Source organism: Mustela nigripes, chromosome 16 (genome assembly GCF_022355385.1).
Source record: "Mustela nigripes isolate SB6536 chromosome 16, MUSNIG.SB6536, whole genome shotgun sequence".
In the NCBI taxonomy this organism is placed as follows: Eukaryota; Metazoa; Chordata; class Mammalia; order Carnivora; family Mustelidae; genus Mustela; species Mustela nigripes.
Window position 1 is genome coordinate 4,596,566 of NC_081572.1, and position 19,776 is coordinate 4,616,341.

At 52.5% G+C, this 19,776-nt stretch overlaps 3 protein-coding genes across 7 annotated transcripts; 2 read left to right on the plus strand and 1 right to left on the minus strand.

The window, feature by feature from the left end:
• The first annotated feature begins 15 nt into the window (after positions 1-15).
• SRSF2 (serine and arginine rich splicing factor 2) lies at positions 16-3,245 on the plus strand. Of its 2 annotated transcripts, XR_009400165.1 has the most exons (4): positions 16-630; positions 853-1,163; positions 1,425-1,528; positions 2,194-3,245. XR_009400165.1 is itself a non-coding variant. In XM_059378630.1 (3 exons), the coding sequence occupies exons 1-2, from the start codon at positions 269-271 to the stop codon at positions 1,154-1,156; spliced, it is 666 nt and encodes a 221-aa protein (XP_059234613.1). In that variant the 5' UTR covers positions 18-268; the 3' UTR covers positions 1,157-1,163; positions 2,194-3,245. The 2 variants fall into 2 exon arrangements, 1 of the variants encoding a protein (XP_059234613.1); XM_059378630.1 differs by lacking the exon at positions 1,425-1,528 and having other exon boundaries at positions 18-630.
• On the minus strand, positions 3,048-6,155 carry METTL23 (methyltransferase 23, arginine). Its single transcript, XM_059378631.1, has 4 exons — positions 6,084-6,155; positions 4,221-4,458; positions 4,051-4,135; positions 3,048-3,904 (listed from the first exon to the last, which is right to left on the minus strand). Exons 1-4 carry the CDS (start codon positions 6,153-6,155, stop codon positions 3,739-3,741), a joined length of 561 nt encoding a protein of 186 aa, XP_059234614.1. The 3' UTR covers positions 3,048-3,738.
• Positions 6,156-8,700: 2,545 nt separating this feature from the next.
• On the plus strand, positions 8,701-18,882 carry JMJD6 (jumonji domain containing 6, arginine demethylase and lysine hydroxylase). Of its 4 annotated transcripts, XM_059378625.1 has the most exons (8): positions 8,703-9,121; positions 9,649-10,037; positions 10,534-10,820; positions 11,586-11,683; positions 12,205-12,293; positions 13,063-13,201; positions 14,085-14,212; positions 15,434-18,882. In XM_059378625.1, exons 1-8 carry the CDS (start codon positions 8,993-8,995, stop codon positions 15,468-15,470), a joined length of 1,296 nt encoding a protein of 431 aa, XP_059234608.1. In that variant the 5' UTR covers positions 8,703-8,992; the 3' UTR covers positions 15,471-18,882. The 4 variants fall into 4 exon arrangements, with proteins under 4 accessions (XP_059234611.1, XP_059234608.1, XP_059234609.1 ...); XM_059378626.1 differs by lacking the exon at positions 15,434-18,882 and having other exon boundaries at positions 8,706-9,121; positions 14,085-14,499; XM_059378627.1 differs by lacking the exon at positions 12,205-12,293 and having other exon boundaries at positions 8,707-9,121; positions 11,586-11,721.
• The last annotated feature ends 894 nt before the right edge of the window (positions 18,883-19,776 follow it).

Genomic DNA, 19,776 nt, shown 5'->3' on the forward strand with positions numbered 1-19,776 from the left:
CCATTTTGTGAGGAGGGATATAAACGGGCGCTAGGGCCGCCTGCCCGCCCAGTTGTTTCTTTGGTGGGGTCGGCTGCTTTCTCGCGTTTCCCCCCAACCCCGTCCGGCCTCGCCCAGCGTTTCCACGCGGAAGCCAACTGCCGGAGGCGCGGCGCGGCGTCGAGCCGGGCGAGTGTGAGGAAACCGCCGCCTCAGCCGAGCGCGCGGGCCCGCCCAGGGCGTTAGTTTTCGGCGCGCAGTCGCGGCCCCCGGCCGGCTCTCCAGGGCCATGAGTTACGGTCGCCCGCCTCCCGATGTGGAGGGCATGACCTCCCTCAAGGTGGACAACCTGACCTACCGCACCTCGCCCGACACCCTGAGGCGCGTGTTCGAGAAGTACGGGCGCGTCGGCGATGTGTACATCCCGCGGGACCGCTACACCAAGGAGTCCCGCGGCTTCGCCTTCGTCCGCTTCCACGACAAGCGCGACGCCGAGGACGCCATGGACGCCATGGACGGGGCGGTGCTGGACGGCCGCGAGCTGCGGGTGCAGATGGCGCGCTACGGCCGACCCCCGGACTCGCACCACAGCCGGCGGGGCCCGCCGCCCCGCCGGTACGGGGGCGGCGGCTACGGACGCCGGAGCCGCAGGTGAGCGGGCCGGGGGGCCGCGGGGGCGCGGGCGGGGGGCACAAAGGTCCGCGTGGACACGTGGCGGCGGCGGGCGGGCTCCGGGCCGCGGCGGGCGGCGGGGGAAATGGCGCCCGGGCGGCGGGCGGCGCGGTAATGGCGGCGGGGCGGGCGCAGCACGCGGGCGGGGCGCGGCCCTCGAGCCCCGATGGCCGCCCTGACGCCCGGCCCGTCCGCCCGCAGCCCTCGGCGGCGCCGCCGCAGCCGCTCCCGGAGTCGGAGCCGCTCCAGGTCCCGCAGTCGCTCCCGCTACAGCCGCTCCAAGTCTCGCTCCCGCACTCGCTCGAGGTCGCGATCCACGTCCAAGTCCAGGTCGGCGCGAAGGTCCAAGTCCAAGTCCTCGTCGGTGTCCAGGTCTCGCTCGCGCTCCCGGTCCCGCTCCCGGTCCCGGAGTCCGCCGCCCGTGTCCAAGAGGGAGTCCAAGTCCAGGTCGCGCTCCAAGAGCCCCCCCAAGTCTCCCGAGGAGGAAGGAGCGGTGTCCTCTTAAGCGAATGGTAATGTCGGGGGGATCCGAGGCGCACGGCCCGAACTCAGAGCTGGGGTGTGTAGGAGCTTGTGGCGATCCGTGTTAGTGTAAGTGCGGCTCCCGCTGTCGGGGAGCGGCTTTGGGAGAGATGCTGAAGAGAGGGGTCTGCAGAGAGGATGTGCGGAAAGCTTAGATAATAATGGCTGTTTCGTAAACTGTTTGAGACCTATTAATGAAAATGACTATTTCTTGCTGTTTTTATCCAACGTCTGCATTTTCCCCTTTAAAGCTGCGGTCTCCTGTTTGATAAAAGAATATTGGCCAGTATTGCAGATTTTAACTGATTTGGCTGATCCTCCAGGGACCAGTTTCTGTGGGCGTGTATTGGAGCAGGTTTGTCTTTAAATGTTAAAGATGCACTATCCTCTTAGAGAGAAGGATCAGTTCAACTATTGTTGTACTGACTGGGACTTCATATTCTAATGGATGTGGCAAACGAATTGCGAAAAGAAGCAATGACCTTTTGGAACCCCCAAAAAGTTTACAGGTATCGCACTGGGTGGGGAAAGGATAGTGTGTCTTTAACTCTCGAATTGTTTGGTCCTATTTTTTAAAAGGAAAGGGCCCTAAGTAGCTCAGATATTAAAGCTTTATTCTCAATTGCCAAATGTTTCATTTAAAGACTAAAAATTTATCTTAAAATAGACTGATTTTCTGATTTCAAGTTTTTCTTTGGATACCGTCCTTTTTTTTTTCCTTTTCCCTTTTTTTTCTCCCCCCTTTTTCCTTTTTCTTTTTTCCCTCCCTTATATCATTTTTCACCTTGGTTATTTGGCCAAGATTACATAAACACAAATTTGTAAAAGCGGATGGTAGCCTTTGTGAAAATTTCCTAATTGGGCCTTTAAAAAACTGATAATGGCTGGGTGGAACCTTTCCGTAACCTACTTGTTTCACCAGAGCCTTAGTAAGTACATGCCTGAAACTGAAACCATGTGCTCTTTCGGTAGCTTCATTGTAATGGAAGGTAAACTGAACTTTTTTCTTTTCGAACCTAGATGGGTCAGCAAGCAACGTAACAGAAGACCTGGGGGCAAAGGACCACATACTCAGTCCATCGAAGAGTCACTTGGAACAAGCAACTGGCTATTGAAAAGGTTATTTTGTAACATTTTGTCTAACTTTTTACTTGTTTTAAGCTTTGCCTCAGGTGGCAAACTTCATTTTATGTGCCATTTTGTTGCTGTTATTCAAATTTCTTGTAATTTAGTGAGGTGAACGACTTCAGATTTCATTATTGGCTTGGATATTTGAGGTAAATTTTCCTTTTGTTTATATAGTGCTGACTTTTTTTGTTTGAAATTAAACAGATTGGTAACCTAATTTGTGGCCTCCTGACTTTTAAGGAAACGTGTGCAGCCATTACACACAGCCTAAAGCTGTCAAGAGATTGACTCAACATTGCCTTCATTCCTTAAAATTAAAAACCTACAAAAGTCGGTGTAAATTTGTTTGTATATGTTATTTACCTTCAGATCTAAATGGTAATCTGAACCCAAATTTGTATAAAGACTTTTCAGGTGAAAAGACTTGATTTTTTGAAAGGATTGTTTACCAAACACAATTCTAATCTCTTCTCTTGTGTATTTTTGTGCACTAGGCGCAGTTGTGTAGCAGTTGAGTAATGCTGGTTAGCTGTTAAGGTGGCGTGTTGCAGTGCAGAGTGCTTGGCTGTTTCCTGTTTTCTCCTGATTGCTCCTGTGTAAAGATGCCTTGTCGTGCAGAAACAAATGGCTGTCCAGTTTATTAAAATGCCTGACAACTGCACTTCCAGTCACCCGGGCCTTGCATATAAATAACGGAGCATACAGTGAGCACATCTAGCTGATGATAAATACACCTTTTTTCCCCCCCTTCTCCCAAAATGGTATATCTGATCATCTTCATGTATGAACTTAAAATATGGAAAATGTTAAGGAAGCAAAAATGGTTTGTAACTTTGTAAGTACTTATAACATGGTGTATCTTTTTGCTCATGAAAATTCTGTACTATAACCATTGTTTCTGTAGTTTAATTAAAACGTTTCCTTGGTGTTAGCTTTTCTCAGAATATGTCTTGGTGTTTTTTCCCTCCCCTTTATTTGAAAGACCTGTGCAATTACCTTGTGAATTGTTACTGACTGTACAGTATGAAAGTGATATGTGTAGTGTTGACTTTTTTTCCTAAGTTAAAGTGGAAATGCCATTTCAGCACCCATAACCCCTAAAATCAATGCTCTAAGGTAGCAGTCTCTTGAGGTTGTGGGTACCCCCTTCTCTCTGCCTAATTTATGCCGTTTTTGATGATTTCCCCCCCAAAGAACAATCCAAGTCCCCCCCCCTTTAAAAAAAAAAAAAAACAGGTGTGTTAATTTTTGTTTTCATGGCTTTGTAACCTGTGAGTATTGTCTAGGTGACCCATCACAATCTTAAAGGCCAACAGATCTGACCATCGTCAAATTCAATGCTTGTACTCCCAAGAAGCTAAAGTGGTCTTAGTTGGCATGGCAGGTTGCTAATTAGTATTGACATTGTCTGAAAACAGCCTGTTATGTAGGTGTAATTCAGAGACTGTCCTTTGCAAAGGAGATGACCAGCATTTCAACAGTATGTCTTCCTGGGAGGGCAGATTCTGCTATATCTTCCTTGTCTGCATCAAAAGACTCCAGAGGAATGTGGACACATTTCATATCCCACTTGTAGAGCAAAGCTTCAAGTGACCAGTCAGCACTAAAAAAAAATAAATTGTTTTTTAAAATCACGTTTTCCTGTTTTGCTTCAGATACATTTTCATTTTGTCCTTTCAGTAAATACTGCATGAGTAAGGATTTAAGTTTCAAAAAAATTGAGAGTGAACCAGGATTATTCAGGCTTACCTTCTGACCTGGTAAGTGGACCACAATTGGACTTCGGGGTTTTTTTGCATCAAAAAGTAGACTGTAGTTAAGATGTCTTCAAAGTCTGGGAAGAAAAGACTACTTAAATGGACTTAAACTTAGGTCATCTCTCCAGTCAAATTTACTACTGAAGACCAAAAAAGGTTTACCTTCTGGTTCAAAGAACACATCAGATGCAAGTATAATATCTTGTGATGGTAGAGCCAGAAGATCCTGAGACACATGGCCCCATGTCAGTCCTATGACGCGTACCTGTGGCAGGTCATTCATTTCACAGCTTTGCCGGCAGATTTCTAGACAGTGAGGCAGCTCTGAACTGTCCGACAAGATTACTTCAGCACCACATTTTGCAGCCATAATTCCTGGAAGGCTCACTCCAGCTCCAATCTAATACATTTAAAAAATAGCATTCCAAATTCTGCTTAACCATTGCAGGGAATTTGGGGGCGTAGTTTCCATAAGTACAGAGTTGATTAGCTTGTCCTATCTACAAAAGGTGCTGCAACTACATTGCGTTCCCATATGAAGCTTTAAGCTTTTCAATTTGTAGAAAATACTTGAGATTCCTCTTCCAGGGTGGGAAGGTTAAGTCCCATACAGGGCCCTGCATTCTGCAACTATGACTTCCAACCTTCATGGTACCTGGCAGCTCCATTGCTCAATGTGCCCTAGGCAGTTTGGGACACTGTCATTTTCAGTTCTCTTATAGTCTATAAAGGAACTCTTAATTATACAGAACATTGGGTCTCTAGAAGCCTGATGGGTGACTTCCATGCATACCTGGCCATTATGGTGGTTACTACCAATTTTTAGTGCTTTTATGTGGCTATAACCAGACAGGTCTGCAACATGACTTTCTGCAGAGGGGACTTTCCAGTTGGGCCTTGAAAGTGACAAGGTCTTTAGCGTGCTAAGTAAGGAATGACCAAGGAATGCCTTTATAAGTATTCTCCCTATTTAAAATGTAATTTCCGGGGTTCCTGGGTGGCTCAGTGGGTTAAGCCACTGCCTTCGGCTCGGGTCGTGATCTCGGGATCCTGGAATCGAGTCCCACATCGGGCTCTCTGCTCGGCGGGGAGCCTGCTTCCCTTCCTCTCTCTCTCTCTCTCTCTCTGCCTGCCTCTCTGCCTACTTGTGATCTCTCTGTCAAATAAATAAATAAATACTTTAAAAATTAAAAAGATAAAATAAAATGTAATTTCCAGTTCTGAGCCTGAGCTTGGAGATTCTCAGTCTTTCCTGAATGTTTTCAAATTGCCACTGTTCAGGGTCAGAAGTATGCTAAGTACTCTCACACCCCTCACATGGTTTTGCAAAAGTTAAGAGGTTACTAAAGTTTTGGGTTTGTCCTCAGCCTTAAGATTTAAGCCTTGTACCATTTACGCAAACTTAACAAGTTTTTCTCCAAGCCTTCAGCAGTCTTAAGTCAGGTGGAGTGATGAGAAAGAGTTTAGGAAAGGACGAGTGTATGAGAAAAACGCATGTGTCACAGTAGACCCCAGATGACCCTGTTGGGACACCCTGAAAAGATAGTCTTAATGATTGCTTCCGTGCCAAGATTGTGTGGAATTAGTCAAAGGGCTTCACTTAGAATAAAGGTCAGCATAATGTAAAGGGCCAAATGACATTTTCATCTCCGTGGGACTCCTGTGGTCTCTAGTGCACATGGTTTTTAAAAACAAAACAAAAAGCATTCCTAGCTCACATGACTTATAAGCTGGCAAATCACAGTGGGTTGAGCCGCTGCCTTTGGCTCAGGTCATGATCTCAGGGTCCTGGGATCGGGTTCCATATCAGGCTCTCTGCTCAGCAGGCAGCCTGCTTCCTCCTCTCTCTGCCTGCCTCTCTGCCTACCTGTGGTCTCTGCCTGTCAAATAAATAAATAAAATCTTAAAAAAAAAAAAATCACTTGATTTAAAAATCTTTAACAAGTCAGTAACAAGCACATAGACAAATCTGAACACAGCATTTTTGAAGGCTCAAGAGCACTTGTACCTCTAGGACAGCCTTGCCTGGCAGAGATCTTCTGTGAAACCATAGGTACTGAGCCAAGACCACCGCACAGGGCCAAACGTACATTCCATATTCGAGATGCAGCACCTGAAAAGAATTTTTTGTATGCCAAAAATAACTCATCTGCCGACAGTTGTAATATTTATTTTCACAGCAATCAGAGTGCCCGACACCCGGCATCTATCACACAAATGACAATTCCCTGCTGTCCAGTTCACATCCCATGGGGTTTATAAAATTGCAATACCGTGTGATAAGCACTCTTCATACACTCATTCACTCAATAAGCATTTATCCAGGGACTGCGTTGCTTAGCAGGCTAAGGACGTAACTAGGTTATCACGGAATACATACATAGACACATACATACCCTATGGGAAAAGATAAGCCACAAGTAAGCACATACATTTTTAGCTGGTGATAATGTTAACAACAAAACCTAGTGAGAAAGTAGTGGGGGCAGCGAGGGGTGGAGACAGCGACCACAGGTGGCTGTCCTAGATAGAATGAGTCTGGCAAGGGTCCTGAAGCAGGAACTAAAAAGTCTCTGGCTGGAGTACAGACAGCACTGCCGGCAGGGGCATGGGGGCTGGGAGGTAGGGTTGTGGTAGTACTGAGGTCAGTGGGATGGCATGGATCAGAACTGGGGGGTCTTGTAGGCCACGGGAAGATTAGCTTTTATTTTAAGTACAGTTAATATATCAGAGGGGGGTGCCTGGGTGGCTCAGTGGGTTAAAGCCTCTGCCTTCGGCTCAGGTCATGGTCTCTCTGCTCAGCGGGGAGCCTGCCTCTCTGCCTACTTGTGATCTGTCTGTGAAATAAATAAAATCTTAAAAAAAAAAAAAAAGTTTCAGAGGGTTACAATCACAGGCATAATCTGGTATGCTAATGGAAAACAATGAGGCCAGAAAGACATTCCAGAAGTTTGAGAGGAGCTCAATCCTGGAGTTGGGAAGGCAGGCAGCTTACACAGCCTTTGGAAAGATACAGAATTCTGAGACTGCACAGTATTTAGGGACGCAAAATAACGGCTCACACCTTTGGAATGAGCCTGCCTGAGTTCAAAAGCCAGATGTGTAACTGCTAGCCGTATGACTTCACCCATTACTTAACCTGTCTGTGCTGCAGTTTCCTCACCTGCAAAACACTATTTCATACCGTGACTTGTGAGACTCCATGCAAACTGCTTAGTACAGTGCCAGGCACAAAATAAGCAAAGCGAGCAGTTATTAAACTGCAAAACTGAGTATCTTTCTGTTTTCTAGAGCAGAGGGTGCTGCTAGTGGACTGGTTGGGAAGGGGGCTGACGCCGTGTAAGTATCAAAGGTGAATTCACTCGAGAAAAATATCAGTGCCTTGCCAGTGGTTCTAAGTGTAGGGAAGCAGCGTGAATAAAATGCCTGCCCTGGAAGAGCTGACGCAGGATACAGTAAAGGGTTTCTGAGCACAGCAGTGAGTTTGCAGATTTGGGTGTAAAGCGGTCTTTATTCTCACGTGGAGTCAGCTCCTGAACTTGGGAAGAAATCCCAGTGGGTATTCAACACGAAGGCATTTAAAAACTATCAGAAATGGGTTTCACTCGAGACTTTACCTCCTCTTGGGCGGGTTTTCATCTTCAAATTGTTTTTGCTAATACCCTCCTCACAGAATGCTGCTAAAATCTTAACACTGCAACGTCCAAGTGCTTTGCAAAACCGGACGCATAATGTATTACTGCTGCTATTACTGAGGGTTTGGGGACAGTCGTGAGCTGAAAAGAACAAGTGAGTGCCAGCCCAAGAAACTTTATTTGGAAAGTGAGGGTGGAATCCCCCGTCTTGGATAAAGCTGAATTAAGAAGCCCTTCAACAAGATCAAAGAAAATACTTGGGTGTCAAAAATGCCACCTTTCTGGCAGGAAATATTCGATGTGGAAGGCCCTTCTCGTGGCAGGGTCCCCAAGTTTCTTCCTTAAAGACTGCCAAGAGCTTCAGGCCCCAAGCCTTCCCGCCCTGAGGTCCATCCTAAGGCAGGGTAGCCGCCAAACCTCGCTCCACCCCTCCCAGCACCTCCGGGCCGGCTGGGAGCGTCTCCTGCCCCGGGCGTCTCCGCAAAGGACCGGAGGCGCCTCCCGACGGGTGCCGACGCACGCACCTGCGGGACGCTGACCTCCAGCACGGCCCCCTCGGCCCCCAGGCCCGGCTCCTCCGAGAATCGAAAGCGCTGGGTCCGGACTTCATGCCCGCGGAGGCCACGCTTGTCCAGGGGGGAGTCGGGGGTCCCCCGACGGGCCGGGAACGGCGAAGAGAGCCGGGCTGCCAGGCTGCGCGCGCGCGCGGGAAACCCCTGGCCGACGGGGCCGCCTCACGGGCGCCACGCTGCCCTGCTGGGTCGCCGCAACTCGACTGCAAAGGCGGGGAAGGCACCGCTCCAGCGGGCGACGACGTGGCCGCGAGGTAAGAAGACACCGGACGCCAGGCAAAAGAGACACGGAAAACAGGTGGCCTCGGCGACTCGCACGCCGGAAACGGGCCGCCGGGTAAGCGACCCACGCCCGGAAGTGACGCGCACACCGGAAGCGGGCGCAGGAGGGGCGGGGCCGCAACGAGGCGGCTCCTCGATCGGCGCGACCTTCCCAACATGGCGGAGAGCCGGCGAGTGTGAGGGCGGACCCCGGAGGTGCCCGAGCCAATGGCTCACCGCGAGAGGCCGGGGGGCGGGGAAGACGGCAGCCGCGTGCCCAACCCGAGGCCCGGGAGGTGGTTGGGGAGTGAATTTTCTGGAAGGCGACTTTAAAGGCGCCGGGCCAGGGCGAAGGGCGTTTGGGTGCCGCCGCCGCAGCCGCTGCCCGGGCAGGGGAGGGGTGCGTTGGAAGCAGGAAGCGAGGCGCGCCGAGGTCGTCGCGGGAGCAGCTGGTGACCCCCGGAGGATGAACCACAAGAGCAAGAAGCGGATCCGCGAGGCCAAGCGTAGTGCGCGGCCGGAGCTCAAGGACTCGCTGGACTGGACCCGTCACAACTACTACGAAAGCTTCTCGCTGAACCCGGCGGCCGTGGCGGTGAGTGGGCCGGGGTCGCGGGCCGAGGCCGGGCACGGGCACCTCCGGGCGGCTGCGCGACTCCCCCGGCGTCCAGCGCGGCACCCCCGGGTTCCGATGGGCTCACCCGCACCCCGCGGAGGTCGGGGTCATCGGGGCCGGGTTCCAGGGCGGGCCTCCTCCCTCCCACGCCGCCGCCGCCGCCTGCCTGCTGGGCCACCTGGAGGCTGGCGCCTTCGGCGATCCCCGCAGGAAGGACTGTCGCCCCTTGACCCCTTTGGGCGGTGGGGCCCCGGGGACTCGACTGTGGAGGCCCACGAGTGGGAGATGCGAAGCCCCCTTCCCGTGGTGGGGCGGCGCTGGGTGCGACGTGTCAGTGCACACGCAGGTCCTTGTCCCTCCTCTCCCCACCCCCACCCCCAAAATAAGCCAGAAAAAGAATCTGGCTCCTTAGGTATGTCGTTGCTAATTGGTCCTGGGGGACGCCCTTTGCTGCCGCTGGACTTTTTTTTTTTTTTAACTGGGTAGGTTTTTTCTGGTTCCTTCAGGATAACGTGGAAAGGGCAGATGCATTACAGCTGTCGGTGGAAGAATTCGTGGAGCGATACGAAAGACCGTACAAGCCCGTGGTTCTGCTGAATGCCCAAGAGGGTTGGTCGGCGCAGGAGAAGTGGACCCTGGAGCGCCTGAAAAGGAAGTACCGTAACCAGAAGTTCAAGTGCGGTGAGGATAATGACGGCTACTCGGTGAAGATGAAGATGAAGTACTACATCGAGTACATGGAGAGCACTCGGGATGACAGCCCCCTCTACATCTTTGACAGCAGCTATGGTGAACACCCCAAAAGAAGGAAACTTCTGGAAGATTACAAGGTGCCCAAGTTCTTCACCGATGACCTCTTCCAGTATGCTGGGGAGAAACGCAGGCCCCCTTACAGGTAAAGTACCTCGCGGTGAAGCCCTTACAGTCTCACGCAGGGCAGTATGTGGCACCTGAGCTCGGTCGGCTAACCTTTTTCCATAACAGTGAGTGGTTCTCTTTGGCTGCACATGGAACTTACTTAGTGAGTTATTGCTGTCTGCCCAGATCCTACAGCCACAGACTGGTTTCACTGGTCTGGATGGCCACCTGGGCATCAGGATTTCTGAAGGCGCCCCAGGTGACTCAGACACGCTACCACAGTTAAGCCACTGGTTTGTAGAGGAAATTTTAATATTTAAAGCTCAGTAGTAGTAAGCCACATCAGTCTTTGTTTGTTTGTTTGTTTCCTTTCTGTTACAGAGCATTCCAGGCATGATTCATTTAGCGTTTCTGTGTAGCAGGGTTTATGTAGTCCTGAAATAAAGAGTATAAGACTAGAAACTCGCTCTTTGGTAGTATGTGTGTGTACAGTTGAATCACCTTTCATATCTCGGACGTTTCCATTCCATTAGATGGTTTGTGATGGGGCCACCGCGCTCTGGAACTGGAATTCACATCGACCCTCTGGGAACCAGTGCCTGGAATGCCTTAGTTCAGGGCCACAAGCGCTGGTGCCTGTTTCCTACCAGCACGCCCAGGGAACTCATCAAGGTGACCCGTGAAGAAGGAGGGAACCAGCAAGATGAAGCTATTACTTGGTTTAGTATCATTCATCCCCGGACACAGCTTCCCACCTGGCCACCTGAATTCAAACCCCTGGAAATCTTACAAAAACCGGGAGAGACTGTCTTTGTACCAGGTATAGACGAACTAAGGGGAAGTACATTCTTTGATTTCAGTTATTTGTCATTTTCGAGCACAAGTGTATCTAGGAGTCAGAGAAACCCGTCTGCTTGTCGACTGTAAATGAACTGACTGCTGCCCAGCTTGGACAGTGATGGGCTGCTGTCCACATCTCTTATAACCTACATACATAATGCGTGTTGATAAATTCTTTGTATGTAAAGATTCTGCTCACCTTTTTTGCATTGTAGTAATCTTGTGTGTCTGTGGATAAACTGACTCGTTCTGTAAATTGGGTTTTTAATACAGTGTAACATTGGCTCACTTCAGACTTAAGCGTTGAAAGCGAGGGTGTTTAATGCTGGCGGTAGGTGTTCTCCTCCGAGGAGCTGAAAAACTTGCTGCCTTTCCAGTTTCAACCCCAGGTTTGGACTCACAGGGGTCAACACACTTTTCCTGTAAAAGGCAGAGAATAAATATTTTAAGTGCTGTGGGCCGGACTGGGTCTATCCCGGCAGCTCAGCTCTGCCTATGGAGCAGGAAGGCAGCCACAGGCAATCTGGAAATGAACAGGCATGGGCTGTGCTCCAGTAGAACCTTCCACAAATAGGTTGTGATTTCTGAATCAGGGGACGCATTGACCAGTCGGGATCTGCTGTCTCTGAGTCTCTACCTGTCTCGCCTGTAGATCGGTAGATAGAAACTCTCTGTTCACCAAGCTTATGTTTGTGATCGTGCACAGAAGCAAACCCTGTTTAACTGTTTCTTTGTTGGGTTTCAGGAGGCTGGTGGCACGTTGTCCTTAACCTTGACACCACCATTGCCATCACGCAGAATTTTGCCAGCAGCACCAACTTCCCTGTTGTATGGCACAAGACGGTAAGAGGGAGACCAAAGTTATCGAGGAAATGGTATAGGTGAGAGCCTTTTTTTTTTTTTTTTTTTTCCTTATTTTCACTTTGTTCCAATTCATACCCCAGAGGTGAAATGGAAAAGAGTTCACTGCTGCAGTGACGTGTGCTGATCTTAGGCCTGGGAGAGCTGGGGCAGAGGAGAGGGGGTCCCAGGTCAGGGCTAGTTCTCAGGATGCTTGCCAGCCTCCAGGTGACAGGGTAAGACTCTGCATGTTTGATCAGTCAGTCAAAACATGACCATAATTGGGATTGGTTCTTGTTTTCTGTTTTTTGTTTTGTTTTATTTTCTGTTTTTTGGTCCCCCCCCCCCCGGCCTCCCCCGCCAAAGCCAGCGGTAGCAATGGAAGCCATTTTGTTTGGGTTGTATTTTGGTTCTTTCTTTTTCTTACTGAGAAGCATTATTCCCCTTTAAACTTAATACCTTCAGTTCTTGTGAGTGAGGTGACTGCCCTGGAGACTTAGCTCCTCTGTTTATCCACAGAACAGATACAGCACGGGCAGCGGCAGTGCAAGCCACCCCCAGCCACCCCGTGCCACTGTGTCCCAACCCTGACCTGGAGGGACCAGCTCTCGGGGTAAGAGAGGGATCCTGGCTTGGTCAGTGCTCAGCCTCCCTGCTGAGAGGGCCAGCAGGGGTGGTGGCTTCGTTCTCCCCGGACTCTCAGGCACCTAAGGCCCACTGACTCCGTTCCGTCGGCCTCTGTGTGCTGGGATTTGGTCATCTTAAAGGCCTGACCACGCGGCTGGTCTCTTGTCCCAGCTTAGAGTGGATGCCGAGATGAGGCCCCTGTGGGGAGGGCTGCTTCCTCCGAAAGTCTGGTCCAGTTTTATCTTCGAGTGAGGGGGACCCTCTCTGTGGCTTGCCTCGTCTTCTTTCTCGCAAACCTAATTGTTGCTCCTCTTACAAACGGAATGTAACCAAGCCCGACTGCGGTCGCTCAGTGCTGTGTCGTGGAAAGGAAGGGTTTGAAGGAAGTTAGCTAGGAACGGTTCAGGAAAAAACGGAAGAGAGACACTTTCTCCCAGGTGGAAAAAAATCAGTGGCTAACTCGGGGCAACCCGGCCTCACGTCGGCAGCACGGCTGGCTCGTTGGCGTGCGAAGGTCACAGTAACTCGCGTGCAGCTAGTCCGCCTTTCAGAAAAGCCTGGGCAGCACTTTAGGGTTTCTGTTCCCAGCCTGCGGATCCGCGCGGCCTCACCACGGCCCAGCGCCCGTTCTGAGCCACGGCACCCGCCCTTCGCAGGTGCCTCCGAGAGAGACAGGCCTCAGCTTTGAGTCCGGGTTACTGCGCGCGGTGTCGCTGCCGCTCCCAGCACTGGGAACGATGTTTCTTGTCTCCCAGGATCTTGAAGCAAGAGCACCCCGAGTTGGCGGTGCTGGCTGACTCCGTCGACCTGCAGGAGTCCACGGGGATCGCCTCCGACAGCTCTAGTGACTCCTCCAGCTCCTCCAGCTCCAGCTCCTCCGACTCGGACTCCGAGGTGAGGCCCCGCTTCCTGGAACCCAGGCCTGCAGGGCAGGTCCCCCCGGAAACCTCCTGCCCAGGACGGGGAAAGGGCTGAACATTCTCCCGCTTTGTTCCAAGAGCTACACGTGCCACCATTCCTGCCGGGTGGTGACTTTTGCCCATGTTACAGCCTGGAGCTTGTGCGTGTGCACTCACGTGTGTGCGCACGCGCGCGTGAGCTCATGCGCTGTCGGCAGTAACTTGAAGAGATAAAAGGAGTATTGGGGGATTTCGTTAAGTGAATGGCCAAGGGCTGCCCAGCTCATGAACAGCAGTGTGGGGCTCCAGACTTGGAGCGCTGTCACCTCACAGCCGGCGGTGACAGTTGTCCCTGTGGGTGTAAATTGTAAGCCTGGAAGCTCCCCGAATTCGGTGGCTTGTTAGAAGCTGCCATCATTTTGGGGAAGAGGAACCTGGGCCCGCACTGGATGGAATTTCTCTCGGAGCACTTTGCATAATCCAGGGATACGGTGTCTTGCGGGGGCCGGGGGCGTGGGGGAACAGTATCAGCGCCGGACTTCTTGTGTCCCTCTCGGGGTCTGCCTGGATGCAGCGAAATGGCGTCACGCAGTCTCAGGGTGCTGACGCATGTCTCGATTTCGAACAGCCCTCCCACTGGCAAGCCCTGGGGGGACACCTGGCATGTGAGGGAGGTCGTAGCGTCCAGGGGGCCAGAAACCCCCGAGGGAGAAGGTGGTGCGGACCGTGCTGCAGAGCTGTCGTCCGTGGCTGCTTCGCTTCCTGGGGGACTCGGGTGACATTCGTGCTGCCTCTGGAGGCCGGAGGTTTACTCACAGACAGAAGGGGTTGCATCTGGTTGACTTCCTGGTTTTTCCTCCTCCCGCCCCCGCGTGCAGTGCGAGTCGGGGTCTGAAGGCGACGGGATGATGCACCGCAGGAAAAAGCGGAGAACGTGCGGCATGATGGGCAACGGGGACACCACCTCCCAGGACGACTGTGCGAGCAAAGAGCGCAGCTCCTCCAGGTGACCGCACGCGGCTGCTGTCTCTGTAGGAGGACGTGCGCGCGGCGAGGCCAGGGCCCCGGGGAGGGCTGCCTTTTGGATCTGCAGACAAGGGAGGGCCGGAGAAAGCCCGAGAACGAGCACGCCCTTGGAATAGGAGTCCATTCACTTAGCGTTTGCTCCAGTAGCTTCTGCCTCTGCTACTGACGCAAAGTCACGTGGCTTATTTTACGCGTAAAGGCAAGGATCTGTGCGGATGGTGCCAAGGAAACCCTTAACATTATTTAATAAAAATTAAAACCATTTTATATCTTCGCAACTTCTGTCCTTGGAGAATCCCAGGGCCTCCTCTTGTGGCAATTCCTGTGGTGTTGTGGGAAAGCAGCGACTCGACTGCCCCGGGCCCTCGATGGGGAAGAGATGGTTGCGGCAGTCAGGGCGGCCCAAGAGCAGGTCCCCGGTGTCTCCCAGGAGCCAGAGGGGTGGCCTCCTGCTTCCCCCACGCTTGCCCTTGTCACTTGGAGCGCTCACACAGCCGTGAAGAGCTTTGATTTTCTCGAAGGTCTTCATCACGTCTCCCATGTTTGTTTGTTTGAACTGGATGGGATCTAATTGAGCTCGGACTTAACTCAGAGTCAGTAAGGTGACCTCTGCCGGCTCGTGCCCTCACGGTGGACACGCTGTGGGCTAAACTGAGGTTCAGGTACAGAGCCTCTTCTCACGTGCGAGTCCTGATGTGTCAGACGGTGGCGGTAAGCAAGGGAAGGGGTTTCGGGGAGGTAGTTCAGGACGGAAGCTCGGGGGACCCTAAGCATCTGGGGGCCTGGCCTGCCATGGGTGATGTTGCTGTTGCGCTGTTCGTATCTGAGCAGCTGGGTGTTTCCTCAACTGTGTTGTTAGCAGAGTGGCGGATCCACAGGCCTTGCTGTTTGTTCACGGCGGAATTCCAGAAGCTCAGGTGTCCTAGTGGCGTAAATTGATGAGCTAAACTCTGCGTTTCCCAACCAGGTTGCCCTCTTCACAGCCACCGTTCGATTTCTCTTCTTACTTTTCCGGGGTGTTCCTGTCGCTGTAGACCCCACCTGACCCCCCCTGTTTAGCAGTTACTCAAAAAGCTTTAGGGTCAGCCCTGCGCTGACTTGCATGTGGGGTCTTGGGGTTCTGCTTTAACGTGTCCTTCCAGCTTCATACCTGCCGTGCTGTCTCCACGCTGCTGACAGGCGGTTGTGCTTTCCTTGGCAGGATTAGGGACACTTGCGGAGGCCGGGCTCACCCCTGAGCCAGTGCAGAGACTCTCCCTGAGGTGGCTCCTGTGTGCGCTGTGGGCGGCCGCCCGACTCCGTTTTCACATCTCCTGCTCCCACCTTCTCCTTTGTCTCCTTTGAATTCGGATCATCCTTCTCTGGTCCAAGCTTCTGTCTTCGGTCAAATGCTGTTCTTACCATTTGCTAAGAGTAGAGGGTCGAGAAGTTTCAGAGCTCAGACCGGAAACACTGACGGCCGGCGCGCTGCGGGGTTGGGGGGGTCTGTGCTGTCCCCTCTAAGCCACGCTGCTCGACCTCGAGGCCGCAGGGCTGGGATCCCTCGAATGTCTCGCTGCGTCTGATTACTCAGCGACACGGGTGAGGAGCCTCTGCTCTCCGGGAGCCAGTGGTCACCAGCAGGCCCCGAGGGGCGAGTGGATTTGGATTTGCATCTGAGCCAATCACGCGTGAAAAGTGCCACTCCTGCGCCACCCCCAATGTGTCACCGACCCAGCCAGCGTGGGCGGCACCGCTCACCACCGCGAGCCTGGGCCTCAGACGCGGGACCTTCTCCCCACCGCCAGACGGGCTCAGGAATTCCAGCAGCGTTTTCGTGCGGTGTGTTTTGGGGCAGGGATGACAGATCAGGGTTTCTGTTTAGAAACGGGAGAGGAATGGTCCGGTGTGTGCTCCCCGCAGAATTCAAGTTGTGCACAGGGCCCGCTTCCGGCAGATGGGTCTTTCTCCCCACGTGATCCGTAAAGGCAGAAGCTCTCGCTCTCTGAGAGACGTCACAGACGTCAGTGTCCCCGCTGGTTAGATCAGCGGGTGGGTGGCTTGGGCTGCAGGTCGGAATAAACGCACACGTGGCGCTTCTGGTCCTCGGGTATGTTGAGGCTTCTTAAGGCCTCTGGTATGAAGACTGGGGGGTTGAGCAGCAGGTTCCATCTCTTGCCCTCTCAGTTGACCCGCTTGCCTTAACCTGACCCTAAATTCAGCTAAATTTAAATAAAAGTGAGAGGGCGCTTGTCAAGGATGTGCCCAGTGAAAAGCACTGAGCAGCATGCCCTTTTCCGGGCGGGGTGTAGGTAAGGGCACGAACAGCCGGAGGCGGCAGGAGCTGGCCCTGTAGCATCCCAGGGGCGCGCAGGAGCGGGTGTGCAGGCGGCCTGGAACTGTGTGGTGTTGCCTCCCTGGATCCTCCCTGACCATGGGTATAATCTGGGGAATCCAGGTCTTCTGTGTGAAGGTTATATTTTTAACAGACTGATGATTGTTTCTGGACCCTGGGTTGGTCACATGGCTTGCCCCTAAGAGGCCCGTCCCCTACTTTGTCTGAGTTTTCTGCATTCTCAAATCCCGACCCAAAATCCTGGCTGGGTTGGATGGAGAACGTCCACCATGTTCCTCAGTGTTGGCGCCTGTCACCTGCCCTCCGTGCCGCTCCGCTTCCCCACCAGGCCCCCTGGGCTCAGACAGCCCTGCTTCCCTCCATTCCCAGGGTGTGTTTTGGGGGTGAGTGAAGTCAAACCCTGAACTCGACTCTTTGTGGTCACACCTGACTGGGGTTCCTCTGTCTCCTTTTTTAAAATGTTCACACTCTCTTCCAAAACGCTTTTCTTCTGCACCCCAGTCTGGCAGTCTTCCTCTCTCATTCATATCGGCTTGTCTCTAAACGTCCCCGTAAAGAAAAGAAGCAAAACCAAAACTATTTGCCGCCAGGGGGCAGGATAGGACTCTTGCTGTGGCTGGGATGACACGGCGGAAGTTTGAATGGGAGAGACTAGCCTTCCTGAGAGGCCAAGGGTGATTCCTGTTGGACAAACAATACCCAGAAAGAAGGGATCCAGCCCACCTGACAGGCCCGCAGTCACCTCACCGGGAAGCGTCCGGATCACACCGCTTCTCTGCTGCCATTCGGTTCTTGCCATCCCACGAGTGACGGAGGGACAGTCCTTGTTTTAGCCGGGCCAGAGATTCCACACCTCGCACCCCGCCGCCATCCCCTGTTGCTGTGGGCCCCCCAAGCACACCGTTAGCGGAATGAAGCAGGGGGGAGGTGGGGAGCCGGAGGGAGAGGAGGGCAGGGATGGCGGGGTGCTGCAGACCAGGTAGAAAGGGGGAACCAGGTCTGTTCTAACGATAACCGTTCACCCCACCTGGTCTGAGCCGCCTCCTCCCAGTGACATCAACAATAGTAGGGATTTTTCTCCAACTGAAAAACCAGCAATCTGGGTCCTGGAAGAAGGACTCTTGGGTCCGAAACTACTGACCGGGACAAGCAGGGTCAAAGAAGACGGTGTGTGGCTCCGGGACTTTGAGAGCCAGCACCAAAGACTTGACCACCAGCCTGAAGGACCCGGTGCCGCGCACGGGTGTTTCTGGGCTCATTAGTAGTGCTGGGATATTCAGGGTGACACCTTTGAGGGGAGAGCCACCCCGCCCAGGGATGTTGTTCCAATTTGGCTTAGGTTTGCAGTCGCCCATTTATGAATCATCCAAGTGTTCAGTCCACGTTTGAGAGGCAGGCCCTGCTCTGGGGGCTGGCCATCAGCTGGGACAAGCGCAGGTCCCTCCCCTCGTGCAGCTAAAAGGCTGTGTGCCGTGCACGCTTCCCAAGGGTCACTGCTCAAGCTAGGTGGTGTCACAGACATGCATTTCCATGACCAGAAAAGCAAGATGAGACCTTACTAAATACAAGTCTGTGAGATCTTCCTAAAAGAACGTAAACATCAAGTTATGGTCTCAGTATTTGGTTTTTCTCTATATCAGCTACAGATATTTAAGCATCGGCAAGAAAGTTGCTGGTGTGAATGCTTTATGAACTTATTAGAGGTTCAGTCTGGTCGTGACATAGGATTTTAGACAAGAGTGTGGGACAGAATAGGAGTTTTGCGGGAAGTGTTGTAAAAAGTGCTTTTAGGACGTAGGCATGTACGTGCACAGCTGTAGGTTCCTTGAATCGTGCATAGCGTTTCCATAAGGTGTTTGTCGTGTGTGCCGGGTAGTGCGGATGGTTCCCTGTGTGGTTTCTCCTCATACGCCCTCCTCCCTCCCTGCCTTCTGTGAAGATGTTCCACTGATGTTACCTTAGGCCACAAAACTAGATGAACCTCACGCCTTGGCACCCTCGGGTGGTGGCTCTCTACTCTTGTCTCATTGTTCAAAAACTTGAGGCATCTAGTCCTCACTGAAAGTCCCATGAGAACTGGCCCGGCCTGCTATCTTCAAGGTGACTGGACGGTGCTGAAGAACTGGGACCATGCAGAGTCCTTGTGCCTCTGGCCGCTGCCACAGAGACACCCAGCAGCCCGCTCCGTCTGCTTCCGTCTCGCCGTGCGTGCGCTCCACCACGGGCTGCCTATGGCTCCGCCGTTTGTTGGGTGGTTTTAACTTTCACTTGGATGAAACTTGTTCATCATTTTAAATAAAGCAACTTGGTTTGGAGTTGGGTTTTTTGCATTGTTTTGTTCTTGTTTCTTCTCGTTATTCATCTGGTAGTAGATATAGAACGTAGCTAAGTTTGCACAATGGTCCCTCTTAAACTTAACTTAAACGTCTTGTACTTTCAAACAACGAAGGCAGGGACCAGAAAAGGAGGCCCGCTTTGGCTGAAGGTCCCCTGGGGGTCAAAAGCCAGATAGGAGCCCCAATCCACAGTTTATAGCTATGGGGCATTTTTCACCAGTCACCACTGAAATTCCTTTTGCTGGTACTCCTTACCATTATGTGAAGCACCAGGACTAAGCTCCCCCTCTTCCTGGAGGCCGCTGGTCGTAACTGGAGCCCAGGAAGAAGCCTGAGCACATCCTTCTGCCTCCCATGTAAGCCGCACTCCGTCTAGCTCCTGGCGTGCACCAGATACCGGCTCAGGCACTGGAATTTTCCCCAAAAAGCAATAAATGTGTCCAAAGCAAAACCTGGTATCCTGTCTTTTCAACTGGTACCTGAAAACTTTGTCGTGTTTACTGGGAGGGGTAAAGACACAACTTTTTGGTTATAGCGCATCTATCTCAAACAAGTACAACCGAAGGAAGGATCTGGGGAAAGAGAAACAGCAGAATTCCCTTCATTCCACCCTCCCTACACGGGAAATACTCCAAGAGGAAGAACTTGTTATCCCAAGGCGCCTGGAGCTGAATTCCAGAAAGCGGCCTTTGGGGGGCAGCCACGTTACAGTGAGGCTTGCGTTGAAGGCTGCCGGGTGTTAGGGCCGGGCATTCCCCGCCAGGAGCTCGGGTGCTCCCGGAAGATGCTGCAGACGGGTCTGGAAGCGGCCCGGAGCGAGCCGGCTAACGTTTGCCTTTCGTCGCCTTACGGGCAGTCCAGTGCCACGGTTTA

Excerpts from the sequence above, each read along its gene's own strand:
- JMJD6 (XM_059378625.1), top strand. The coding sequence starts at position 8,993 with ATGAACCACAAGAGCAAGAAGCGGATCCGCGAGGCCAAGCGTAGTGCG. Across the intron at positions 10,038-10,533 it reads AAACGCAGGCCCCCTTACAG|ATGGTTTGTGATGGGGCCAC; the intron begins GTAAAGTACCTC and ends CCATTCCATTAG. Across the intron at positions 14,213-15,433 it reads AAAGAGCGCAGCTCCTCCAG|GATTAGGGACACTTGCGGAG; the intron begins GTGACCGCACGC and ends TTTCCTTGGCAG.
- METTL23 (XM_059378631.1), bottom strand. The coding sequence starts at position 6,155 with ATGGAATGTACGTTTGGCCCTGTGCGGTGGTCTTGGCTCAGTACCTAT. Across the intron at positions 4,459-6,083 it reads TCACAGAAGATCTCTGCCAG|ATTGGAGCTGGAGTGAGCCT; the intron begins GCAAGGCTGTCC and ends TAAATGTATTAG. Across the intron at positions 4,136-4,220 it reads TGTGTTCTTTGAACCAGAAG|ACTTTGAAGACATCTTAACT; the intron begins GTAAACCTTTTT and ends TTTTCTTCCCAG.
- SRSF2 (XM_059378630.1), top strand. The coding sequence starts at position 269 with ATGAGTTACGGTCGCCCGCCTCCCGATGTGGAGGGCATGACCTCCCTC. Across the intron at positions 631-852 it reads TACGGACGCCGGAGCCGCAG|CCCTCGGCGGCGCCGCCGCA; the intron begins GTGAGCGGGCCG and ends GTCCGCCCGCAG.